This window comes from Gracilinanus agilis, chromosome 4 (genome assembly GCF_016433145.1).
Source record: "Gracilinanus agilis isolate LMUSP501 chromosome 4, AgileGrace, whole genome shotgun sequence".
NCBI lineage: Eukaryota > Metazoa > Chordata > Mammalia > Didelphimorphia > Didelphidae > Gracilinanus > Gracilinanus agilis.
Window position 1 is genome coordinate 237779860 of NC_058133.1, and position 12943 is coordinate 237792802.

Genomic DNA, 12943 nt, shown 5'->3' on the forward strand with positions numbered 1-12943 from the left:
TTTCCATGTGTTGACTTGAATTTTTAATTACTGAAATGCTATATTTTAAAATCCTGTACAAGTAATGAATTTACAGATTTCACATCACCCAAATGTAGGAGCCTAGCTAATTAATGTTTATAATTTTCTTGTATTTAAACAGACTTTCACTGTTTGCCTTATTATGAGTTACTTATACACCTTGCGTCTTTAGAATACAATTTATCTGCTGGCCTAGAAAACCCCAAGTAATCAATCCAAAGGGCTCAATTTATACTTTTAGGAATTTTACCTTTGCTTGAGGCTTATTTGGTCTTGTCTTCTTTAGTCTCTGAATATATTTGCTCTATTACTGGGTAGCTTTGGACTTCTAATAGAAGTGTCTTTGCAATGGCAGAAATCACATTGGGGAAAACTTTAGGTATTATTTGGTATAGAGACCCAGAGGTAATTTTCTTAATCCGAATAGAAATGAGACTTATAGACCTCTATAGAAATTTTTGGTGTGCCTTGTATAGAAAAGAACACTTAGAAACTTCATGGAAGAGATCTTATTCAGGACAGTCTGGCTTCTCAACTGGAGGGTGAAAAGGTGATTTTCACTCAATCTGAGTTTCCTAATAATCCCTTTGAGAAGAGTCCTATGTTATCCAGGGAGTTCTATAGGAACTAAGCTTTTCTTTTGAAATTAGAAAACTCGCTTTTCTTTTTCTTTTAAAGTTAGTCAGGGGGGCAGCTCAGTATCTCAGTGGATTGAGAGCCAGGTCTAGAGATGGGAGATTCTAGGTTCAAGTCTGACCTCAGACACTTCCCAGCTGTGTGATCCTGGGCAAGTCACTTGACCCTCTTTGCCTACCCTTACCACTCTTCTGCCTTGGAGCCAATACATAGTATTGGCTCCAAGACAGAAGATAAGGGTTTAAAAAAATAAAATAAAATAAAATAAAATAAAGTTAGTCAGGTTTAAACCAACTTATGTATGTGAGCCAGATTAGAGTGCACCTTTCTATGAAGAAAGGACAAAATACCAGTCCCCTCTGGATCCAGTGCTGATTTGTTGTGGCACTTGATACTCACTAACGGAGCTACAGATTAAGATATTGGCTCAGTGGCATCTCAAAGCAAGAACCTTGGGGTGATTCCACCAGTGTACCTACCCCCTTTTCAAGGACTCAGGGAAATTCCAAGAAAAAGTATATGCTTGCCATAACTCTTTCCTCTTTTGCTGATTAAGCCTGGGCTACTTTTCAGCTCAGTTCTATAATTCCATATTCTGCTTCCAGAACCTCAAAATCTCTATCTGGTTCTGAAAGAGCTCTTCCATTTTACATACATTCTTAAGAGCAAGAGCAGTCTTTCAGCAACAGCTTTTATTGAAAGCAGTGAACAGGCCCCATTCACAGTTGGTTCCAATTAATTCAAATAAGAAATATTTGTACTTTACAAAGTTAATTTTTAAAAAATGGAGCCCATTGAAAACCAGAAGATTTCTTAATATTCTGAGCAACAGACTGCTTCAGGATGTTGTGGGTTTTTCCTAATTATGGATCTTCAAGTAGAAGCAGGAGGACCACTGGTTAGGAATGCTATGTGGAGATTGTTTTTTGAGTATGGATTGGACTAGAATATATCTGTGGCTCTCAACCATTTTTTGTATTGTGGACCCTTTTAATGCTGAAATGCAAAATCCTAACTAACCAACCAAACCCAAGTTCATAGCCCTCAGGTTAAAGACCCTAACATTCTGTGATTATGCCACCCTGACCTTAAGAGTCACTATTTAAGAGTAAAGAACTTTAAAAATGAAAGAAAAGACAGATTTGTTAGCAAAGTTTGCTTTATTTCCCAGATAGTGAAGACCGAATAAAGAATATAAATAGGACCAAAATGACTAAAAATATCACATTTTGTGCATTTCTTTAGTCACTTTGAGCTTCAGCTAATACTGATTACTCAGCACTAATGACTTTGGTGTGAACTTCCCGGCTTTTCACCCGAAGTTTGTTGACCTGGGATTCAGCAATGTCAGCACGTTCCTCAGCCTCCTCCAGCTCATGCTGGAGCTTGCGGAATTTAGAGAGATTAACATTGGACTGTTCCTCCTGAGAACAGAAATAAACTTGTTAGAAGAAAATATGCCTATCTTAGACTCAGTCCCTTTGTTGCATATTTTCTGAAAGACAACAAAAAACTTGTCCTTCATTAGCTGTTTCTGACTTTAAACATCAGGATGTGACCTAACTTTAATGATATTTTATTACAGGAAATTCACGAAGCATCTTTGCCTGGGAAGAGTAGAGGACTAATTCATAATATTAAACGCACACATCAGGGGAGTCTCAAAATACAGTGAATAAACTCAAGGTCCATCTGAAAAAAGTGAAATTCTGGCAATGTGTAAATTCTCCTCTCTTTTAGCCACAAATTGTGACTTCACTCTAGCAGAAAAGAGATCACCAAGAAAAGATTCTCTAAAGACTTTCAACAAATATATTTCTTCCATTTTCTTGGTCCAGTTCTATGATTTCATCAGGGAAGTAGGCTTCCTGGGGAAGAAACTTCTTCTACCCACAAAGGCTAGAAAATGTTCTTCAATTTACAACCTTATAGTCCTGGTTGAGGCAACAAGAAGTATATAGAGACTTCCTCAGGGTCATACTATCAGTACATATGAGAAGAGAAACTTGAACCCATCCACTCATTGTGCCATAACCAAAAAAGATTATTGGCTACCCTAGCAAATGCTATTGGTTTCCAGAGAGAGGAACTACAGAAGATTATGGACTGATTCATACTTATTATAGTTGACCCAAAGATGTAACAGTAGGAATAAAATTATTCACATATGGATTTTTAAAGATGATTGTTTTTGCCTTTTTCTGGAGACTGATGGCAATGGAGAGTCTTAGAATATCTTGTTGAATATATGAATTTACATATGGAAAATAACTATTGATTATACACATAAATCAGTAAAGTATATTATTTAAAACTCTATCTATGCTATCTCAAATAATTTAAGACTCAGAACCATTTCAGTTTCAGGATTCATTCTGGGATGGAGAAATTTTTTTTGCTATGGTGGGGGTAGTTGCTAACAAAATCATTTCTCCTAAAATATATCCTCCTCTTTTCTTAGTGTCTAGCACATAGTTAAGAGATGTTTAATTTTTTGTTTAATTTATTGGATTAATCAAAATGATTAAAACTCTTGCAGTATAATTGCCATATTCAAATAAAGTCTCTTCTCTCCAAGCTTTGAAAATACTCACAGCTTCTTCAGCTTGTCTCTTATAAGATTTCACCTTTGCCTGTAATTTATCTACTAGGTCCTGGAGCCTGAGAACATTCTTTCGATCTTCTTCAGTCTGAAAGAATTTGGAAGAAAGAATATACTCAGTTAAAAGACAAATGTCTAATACAAAGACTTTGACAAATTACCTTTGTACAATCCAAGGGACCAGGCACAAAGGGTTGCTTTCTAAGTTAAGCATCTTAATTTAATGAAAGCACTCTTGGTCACTTCTGAAGATATCCCCAGATATGTATCTAGTTTTCAAAGCCTAGAATAGGACTGTACTAGATATCAGGGCTGATAACTCATATTCCCCAAATTAATACGTGTCTAGGTATGCCATATAATAACTTGAATGGCAGATAATAACAATTCTGACATCTGTAGATGAGAAAATTGAGGCTAAGACACTAGGTCACAGCCTCACAATTTGGCAATCTAAGGGTTGGAGATGGGATAGAAATCAGGTACGATGATTTCAGTACAATGTGCTCTCTTCACAACACTGTAATGGCTTATTTACTTTTCCAACTTTTCACCAGGAAGGAGGTCCAAACATTACTGAAGGGAGATTCTGCTTACCTGGTAAGTGAGCTCCTTTACTCTCCTTTCATGTTTCCGAAGACCTTTAATAGCTTCAGCATGGCGTTTTTGTTCACTCTCAACCTCTCCTTCAAGCTCACGAACCTATACCCAAAAATGATGACTTAAAACACAGTAGTTTAGGTTTGGGGAGAGGAATGAGAGATAGGACAAGGACAAGAAACCAGAGCAGCACTTAGGCATGGCTGAGCTATGGGAATGAAATTTGGTGAGTATCTTCCTCAGTTTCACTTCACAAATGACTCTTTGGGGATATCCAGTTCTCTGACCCCTGGCCAACAAAAAACTAAAGCTCAAAAGCTAGGAATTAGCTTTGGAGAGGAAAGAAAGTATAGCTAGATTTGGATTTAGGGAAGCTGGATTTGATTCCTGGCTTTGAAATTTTACCTGTGTGACACAGAGTAAGCTACTTAAAATGAATTGTTTTACCCAGTAACCTAGGTAAACTCCATTTTAAAATGATGGAGTTTGGGGTAGCTAGGTGGCAGTCAGGGTTCAAACCTAGCCTCAGTCAGTTCCTAGCTGTGTGACCCTTGACAAGTCACTCAATCTCCAGTGCCTAAACCTTGCCACTCTTCTGTCTTAGAAAAGAAGGTAAGGGTTTTAAATAAATAAATAAAATGATAGTGCTGAACTCCGTGCTCTCTAAGGTGCTTTTTAACTGTAAATCTGTGATGCTAATTTCCCTATATCAAATTGGCACTGAAAAGGTTAATCAGGCACAATGGACACATGCACATGTTTCTTACCTCCACTGATGCTGAATATTAACTAATCTGAATCAGGAAAGGCTTAGCCAGTGAGTAGCAGAGATAACCAAGAGATATATAATACTAATTCACATTTATATATAAAGATTTAAAGGTACTTTTTTCACAACAACATGTGGGAGTAGTAGTTATTCCTGCTTGGCTTGGAGTCAAGCAGACAAGAGTTCAAATTAGGCCTCAGACACTTATTAACTAGGTAACCCTGAGCAAGTCATTTAATCTCTATTTGCCTCAGTTTCCTCAAATTTAAAATGTATATAAATAGCATCCCTTATCTTGCAAGATTTCTGTGAAGATCAAATCAGAAAATATTTGTAAAGCAGCACCTGGCACACACACCTGGTGCTATGTAAATGGTTATATTCCCTTTCTTTGCCCCTGTTAGAGAGGATGATCTGAAGAGGTGAAGTAATTTGCCCCAGGATCACCAAGCTAAGGAAGGATCAGACCCCAGGTCTCTTGGCTCTAAACCCAGCATTTTTTGCACCAGATAATAAACTATTGCCTATATATTTTGATGATTTTTTGCCTTAACCCTGACTGGAGATAAGGGACTAGACTGGGTAACCTCTGGGAAAACTCCCTCTAACTCTGATAGAAAACTTTCCCTTGTCTTTGATCTTAGTGTCTTCCCTCTGAAATTGCTCCCAATTCATCCTGTCTCTAGCTGGCTCCTTGAAGGTGCTTAATAAGCAATAGCTGACTGATAGATTCTAAGGCTTTGTAACAACTGTCTCTGGCCACTAAATAGGTGCAGTACATCAGGATTTGGGATATTTACTCTGGCCTCCAGTTTCTGGATCTGCTTCTTTCCTCCTTTCAGGGCTAGCTGCTCAGCCTCATCCAGGCGATGCTGCAAATCCTTTACTGTCTGCTCCATGTTCTTCTTCATCCGCTCCAGGTGGGCACTGGTGTCCTGCTCCTTCTTCAGCTCCTCAGCCATCATGGCTGCCTGGTGAGCAAGAAAACCAAGAAAAGCATGAAAGCTGGGAATGTGAGGTAGTAAAACGCATGCTGGAAACAGAGAGTTCTTTTCTGCTTACGTCTGTGATGGCCTTCTTTGCCTTCTCTTCTGCATTTCGAGATTCTTGAATTACTTCCTCCACTTCACTCTGGAGCTGAGAAATATCGGTTTCCAGCTTCTTCTTGGTATTGATCAAGCTGGTATTCTGGTTAAAATCAATGATCAGTTAAATTAAATTAGTACAAATTAAAATCAGTACATCAAAAAGTACTATTCTTTTTAATACATCTTAGAAGGAGCCTCAATTATATTTTAGTTTATATATTTAGGAAATAACACTGCTCAATGTCTATGCACCAAGTGGCATAGCATCCAAATTCATAAAGGAGAAACTGGCAGAGCTCAAGAAGGAAATAGATAGTAAAACCATAATAGTGGGAGATCTAAATATTCCTCTTTCAGATCTAGATATATCAAACCAAAAAATAAATAAGAAAGAGGTAAGAGAGGTGAATGAAGTCCTGGAAAAGTTAGATTTAATTGATATGTGGAGAAAAATAAATAGGGACAAAAAGGAATACACCTTCTTTTCAGCTGCACATGGCACATTCACAAAGATTGACTATGTAATAGGGTATAGAAACATTGCAAACAAATGCAAAAGAGCAGAAATAATAAATGTAACCTTCTCAGATCATAATGCAATAAAAATAATAATTAGTAAGGGCACCTGGACAGGCAAATCAAAAACTAATTGGAAGTATTATTCTTTTTAATACATCTTAGAAGGAGCCTCAATTATCTTTTAGTTTGGATCTAAGAAGGGCTTTACTATCAGGGCAGCTAGGTGGCACAGTGAATTCAGCACTGAGTTTGGGGCCAGGAAGACTGGAATTCAAATCTAGCCTCAGACCCTGGGCAAGTCATTTAATACTGTTTACCTCAGCTAGAGAAAGAAATGACAAACTGATCCAGTACCTTCTCCAAGAAAACCCTAAATGAGATCTGGAAGACTCAAATATTCACTAAAACTTTCATTTTTTTTACCCTACCTCATTTTTAGATATTTCTTCACTAAGGAATGTTACCAAAAAAGCACACAACTTTGCAATTGTTAGAGAAGAATTTATTTCTTTGTTGATGTTGCTGGCATATTGTACTGTTCTGTTTTTTAAATACCTACTCAGAAAATGCACCTCCCTTCCTTCTTTGCATTGGTGGAAAACTGAATGTGGAGGACTTCATATATAGTTACACTAGGTTGATATTTTGGTTAATTTTAATGAATTAATTTTTGTTATTGTTACAAGGAATAAATGGTGAAGTAGCGGTGTGAGGAAGGAATATATTTGGAAATGAAAATGACAAGATTTTAGTTAAAAAGTTATGTAATATACATATATGTATATATGTATATATACATGCACTCACTCAAAGAAGAAATAATTTCATTCTGTGTGCAAATTTAAAAACATTACACTGCTATGAAAGGGAAATAGAGATTAATTTTCTTTCATAACAGTGCAGGTGACTAGATTCTATTATACAAAGTATCCCCCAATTTTGGGGGGGAGCTTAATATTATTTCCTAATTGAACCATTAAAAATCACCTTTCAGAAATCAAAACTATCAATAAGCACATGAGAAAGTGTTCTAAATCTCTAATAATTAGAGAAATGCAAATCAAAACAACTCTGAGGTATCACCTCATACATAGCAGATTGGCTAAAATGACAGCAGGGGAGAGTAATGAATGTTGGAGGGAATGTGGTTAAATTGGGACATTAATGCTTTGCTGGTGGAGTTGTGAATTGATCCAACCATTCTGGATGGCAATTTGGAACTATGCCCAAAGAGCGCTAAAAGATTGCCTGCCCTTTGACCCAGACATATCATTGCTGGGTTTGTACCCCAAAGAGATCATAGATAAAAAGACTTACACAAAAATATTTATAGCTGTGCTCTTTGTGGTGGCAAAAAATTGGAAAATGAGAGAATGTCCTTCAATTGGGGAATGGCTGAACAAATTGTGGTATCTTTTGGTTATGGAATACTATCGTGCTCAAAGGAATAAAGAACTGGAGGAATTCCATGTGAACTGGAATGACCTCCAGGAATTGATGCAGAGTGAAAGGAGCAGAACCAGGAGAACATTATACACAGAGGCTGATATACTGTGGTACAATCAAACATAAAGGACTTCTCTACTAGCAGAAATGCAAAGAATCCAGAGCAAGGCTAAGGGACTTATGAGAAAGAAAACTAGCCACATTCAGAGGAAGAACTGTGGGAGGAGAAACAGAAGAAAAACAGCTGCTTGAACACATAGGCTGATGGGAATATTATTGGGGATGAAGACACTAAACGATAACTCTAGTCCAACTATCAATAATATGGAATAGGTCTTAAACAATGATACATGTAAAACCCAGTGGAATTGTGCATCGGCTAAGGGGGGTTAGGGAGGTTTGGGGAGAGGAAAAGAACATGAAACATGTAACTATGGAAAATATTCAAAATAAAAATAAAAATATAATTTTAAAAAATCACCTTTCAGAGCTGGGAGAATTAGTGGTGATGGTGATGAAGGTGACATTTGAGAGCAACCTACCTTCTGACCCAAGCACTAGACTCTGTGCTGTGGACCTTAGCCTTCTTTGTTCTTCATGTCCCCACATACCCTTAAAATACCATATCCAGCAATTTTTTTCTATCCCTCATGTCCTTAATCTTGAGGCTTAGGAACAAGAGGATATACTGAGAGCCTAAGAACACCCATACTATCCTCACCACTTCCTTTTGGGTTGCTTTCCTAAGGAAAAAGGTAGTCAGCAATCAAGTAAGACATCAAAGGGGAAGGCAAAGTGCTCACTCCCTATTCCCTTCTCAACCACTTTAGCAGCCAGTTGGCTTTGTCCAAAAGTCTAAGACTAGGACAGGTAAGTGGCTCAGTAGATAGAAGGCCATGCCTGGAGATGAGAGGTCCTAGGCTCAAATATGGCTTAAAATACTTCTTAGCTGTGTGATCCTAGGCAAGTCACTTAACCCCAGTTGCCTCACCCTTATTGCCTTGGAACTGATACTTTTAAATATTTTCAGGTTTTACCTGTAAAGGAATAGAGAAATTGAGAAAAATGAAATGCAATTAGTAATTTCCTGGAATTAGTAATTTCTCATTAAACAGAAATTTATTTTATGTGAATATTGGTGATTTAGTCCATGTTTATTGATTTCAGAAATAAACAAGTTTACCGTCTGAAAATATTTTCTTGAAAACTAAAAGAACACTTAAAAATCTTGGAGGTGGTTTCTTTCAAGGTCCAGTTCAAATGCTACAATACCTTCTCTGATCTTTCCCCTTTCAATTTCCCACACTCCATCTGACAAGCCGGAAGGGATCTCTTCTTTGAAGCTCTTAATAAGGCATTTTACATTTCTCTTATAGTCACTATAGTAAGTGTTTATTTTGTGTTATAATTATTTCCATTCTTCTTTCATTTTACCTTCTCAACTTTAATCTCCTTGAGGATAGATTAAGGTGGTGTTATATTTGTATTCCTTCCAGCACCTAGCACAGACTTACAAACAGTTGATACCTAATAAACCTTTATTGAATTTATTTAAAAAATCCTTATCTTCTGTCTTAGAATCAATTCTGTGTATTGGCTCCAAGCAGAAGAGTGGTAAGGGAAAAGCAATGGGGATTAAGTGACTTGCCCAGGATCACACAGATAGGAAGTATATGAGTTCAGATTTGCTCCCAGGACCTTCTGTCTCTAGGAATGGCTCTCAAACCACTACCTAGCTGTGCCATGTTGAATTCATTTTGTTGGTAATTTCAGTCTGACTTGTTCCTCATCACTTTTTTTTGAGGCAACTAAAAACCAAATGCAACCTCACCTGGGTATGTAGGAGTTGCACACGCTCACTGGCATCCAAAAGTTCTTGTTCTGCTATCTTCCTGCTCCTCTCTGTTTGTTCCAGAGTTGCCCGCAGCTCTTCAATCTCAGCCTGAAGTAGGTTGGCTCTGCGCTCAACCATTGCCAGCTGTTCTTTTAGGTCTTCCTGGCCTCGGAGAGCATCATCCAGGTGGATCTGTGTATCCTGGGTAATGAGGAAAATTGCTTTGGTAGTGTGAAATTGGTATATTTATACCATCAACTGATCTGGAAGAATATGATGACTTGGTGATGCAGATGAAATGCATAAAAAGACACTTTCCCTAGTACCTCTATCCCATTTCATTAAAAATAATAGTTGACAATTATATAATGTTTTACATGTATCATCTTGTTAGAACCTCACAGCACTGCAGGCAGTATGAGGATTATTGAGCATATTTTAAAGATAAGGAAATTGGGACTCAGAGAGATCAAATGATTTGCCTACAACTTGTATCAGAGGCAGGATTTATTTGAGTTTAGGTCTTTCCAATTCCAAGTCTAGCACAAGGCCATGCTCCCACTCTAAGAGATTAAAAAGTCTAATAATACAAACTGGAAAGAAATTGCGATTAGGCTACATGACAGAATCAGGATCCAAAAATATTTTGATTGAAGGCTAGAAGTTAGATAGAATCTAATGAGAAAAAAATGTAATGGGAGAAAGAAATCTGAATTCTTTCCACAGGTCCAAAAGCAACTGCACTGGCTGAAGGGAGGCCTGACCAAAAAAAAAATGTTTTTTTGAAATGGACCTGAGGATTTTTAGTAAATTGTCATTTCAGCACAAGTGCTGAAATTCAATAGTGCCAATAAGGCAGCTCAAAGAGCTAATGTGATCTTGGTCCAAAGTTTTGAAGAATGAAAGAGGAAATTTAAGAACAAAAGAGATTTCTGCCCATGTCAGATCACCTCTGAAGTACTGTGTTCAGTTCTGTGTGCCAGATTTTAGGGAGAACATTGACAAGCATAAAGAAGAGTATAAACAGGATGGGGAGTGAACTTGAAACCATACCACTCCATTACTGGTTGAAATAACTAGCGATTTTTAGCACAAGGAAGAGAGCACTTCAGAGGGCACAATAGTTTTTTTTTCAAGTATTGAGAAGAAATAAAGTATGTAGAAAATAAATATGTAGAAGAAAGTTTAGGCATATTCTGCTTGGTCCCAACAGACATAATTAAAACTGAGAGATCAATAGGAAGAATAGTTTGGCTCAGTGTAAGGGAGGACATTTGCCTATGTTTAGAATTGTCCAGAAATGAAATTGATTTCTTTAGGAGGTAATTTTTCATCATTTTTAAGAAGAGGATAGATGAACATTTTGGGGGGATTTTGAAGATGAGATTACTGCATCAGATACGTGTTTGAACTTCTGGAGTTCTTAAACTTCTATGAGTCTATGATTCTTTTCCTAAGAATGTCTATTTCCTGTCGTGTAGAGGAGAGCACATTGGGCAGAAGGTATCAACTATGATTATTTACAGGGTAACTCAACTGATATTAGACAATGCAATGCTGATTTTAGATTTTACCAAAACATTTTCTAAAGTTTCATACAATTCTTGTGGAAGACATGGAGAAATATGGTCAAGATGGAAGTAGGTGGATCTGGAACTACTAGAATGGTCTCCCAAGAGGAGACATTAATGGTTTGATGTCACCTTGGTAGGAAATGTCTAGTGGAGTGTTTAACTTGGTATTGTTGAATATTTTTATTCAACAATGTTTGAAATAAAAGAATAGCTAGCATAATCATAAAAATTTCAGATACCCATCACACTGGACAAGATCACCTTGATACCTGAAAGATTTTAAGAGTTTAGTGAGTCTAACTAGATAAAATTTAATAAAGATAAATTCTTATATTTCAGTTAAAAAATAAGCCTCACAGGAGTTCCGGGTTAAGATGGCAGCAGAGTAAGAAGCAGCTCTTAACCTCTCCTGACCAAAACACACAAAACTCCTCAAGGGGACATAAAAACAAGTCCAGACAAACGGAGGAACCCCCACAACAGGGCACAGCGTGGAAGGTACGTGGAATCAAGGCATTTCCATGCTATAAAGGGGTGAAACAGCCCTCACGAAATCGCTGGCTGAGCAACCACCCGACCCCCACCCCCTCCACACATATCTATAGCTCCGAAGCCAGCTAAAAAGAAATAGAGCAAGTTTGGGGCACCCATCGAGTCATTGGCAGCTCCGGGGCCTGTTCCTGAGAGCAGCAAGACTTAGGACCCCATTAAGCCAAAAAACGCAGGTGAAATCTGAGCATGGGAGCAGGGCGCAGAGCGCAGGCTGAGAGCGCAGGCACTGCGGAGGCGTGGGTGGAGGCAGACACAACCAGGAACTAAAGCCTAAGGGGGGAACCAGTGTGGACGGGTATACGACTGTGGAAGCAGCACCCTGAGACTTGTAAAGAAACCTTCCACAGAGGATCAAGCAAGGGGGTCCACCAGGGGGCTTGACCTTGGAAAAAACCAGAACTCAGACCTCAGGAGCCAATAGATCGTGGACAGACACTGAGCGCGAGGATAAATCTGAGAAGCTGCTGGGGTAACAATGGCTACTCAGTCTCAGGAAGTTCAGAAGAGAAAGAATAACAACAAGAAAAAGAAGTCTTTAACACTCGACAGCTTTTACACAGAGAAAATCCAGACAACCGAACAAACAGAGGAGGAGAACAAACAAGCATCCGAACCCTCCTCAAATAAGGAAAACTCCTCACAAGCTATGGAAGAGTTCAAAACTGAGATTTTGAGGAAAATGGAAGAGATCTGGCAAGAAAATAACTGCTTAAAAGGTAGAATCATGCAATTGGAAAGAGAGGCTCAGAAATTGAACACCAGAAATGACCAGATTGAAAAGGAATACCAGAAGATTATGGCCGAAAACCAGAAGATTATGGCCGAAAACCGAAAGATTATAGCCGAAAATCAATCCCTAAAGGCTAGAATTGAGCAAGTAGAAACTAATGATCTCCCAAGACAACAAGAACAAATAAAACAAAGCCAAAAGACTGAAAAAATAGAAGGAAACATGAAATATCTCAATGAGAGAGTGACAGACCAAGAAAACCGGTGTAGAAGAGACAATTTGAGAATAATCGGTCTTCCAGAAAAACCAGAAATTAATAGAAACCTGGACTCCATACTAACAGAAATAATTCAGCAAAATTGCCCTGAAGTCCTACAACAAGAGGGCAATATAGACATTGAAAGGATTCATAGAACACCTGCGGTATTCGATCAAGAAAGGAAAACACCAAGAAATATCATTGCAAAATTCAAGAGTTTCCAAGCAAAAGAAAAAATCTTACAAGAAGCCATAAAGAAACAATTCAAATATCAAGGAGCACCAATCAGGATCACACAGGATCTGGCAGCCTC

At 37.9% G+C, this 12943-nt stretch overlaps 1 protein-coding gene across 5 annotated transcripts in view; it reads right to left on the reverse strand.

Moving 5' to 3' along the window:
- Positions 1 to 1838: 1838 nt before the first annotated feature.
- The window catches only part of LOC123245309 (myosin-8), a 54024-nt gene continuing 42919 nt past the window's right edge, over positions 1839 to 12943 (reverse strand). For all 5 annotated transcript variants that reach the window (XM_044674151.1, XM_044674150.1, XM_044674147.1 and 2 more), the window contains exons 33-38: positions 9513 to 9716; positions 5691 to 5816; positions 5429 to 5599; positions 3857 to 3961; positions 3252 to 3347; positions 1839 to 2081 (exon numbers count right to left, since the gene is read on the reverse strand). In XM_044674151.1, the coding sequence (XP_044530086.1) occupies positions 1929 to 2081; positions 3252 to 3347; positions 3857 to 3961; positions 5429 to 5599; positions 5691 to 5816; positions 9513 to 9716 (855 nt within the window). In that variant the 3' untranslated portion in view covers positions 1839 to 1928. The remainder of the gene's footprint in view (positions 2082 to 3251; positions 3348 to 3856; positions 3962 to 5428; positions 5600 to 5690; positions 5817 to 9512; positions 9717 to 12943) is intronic.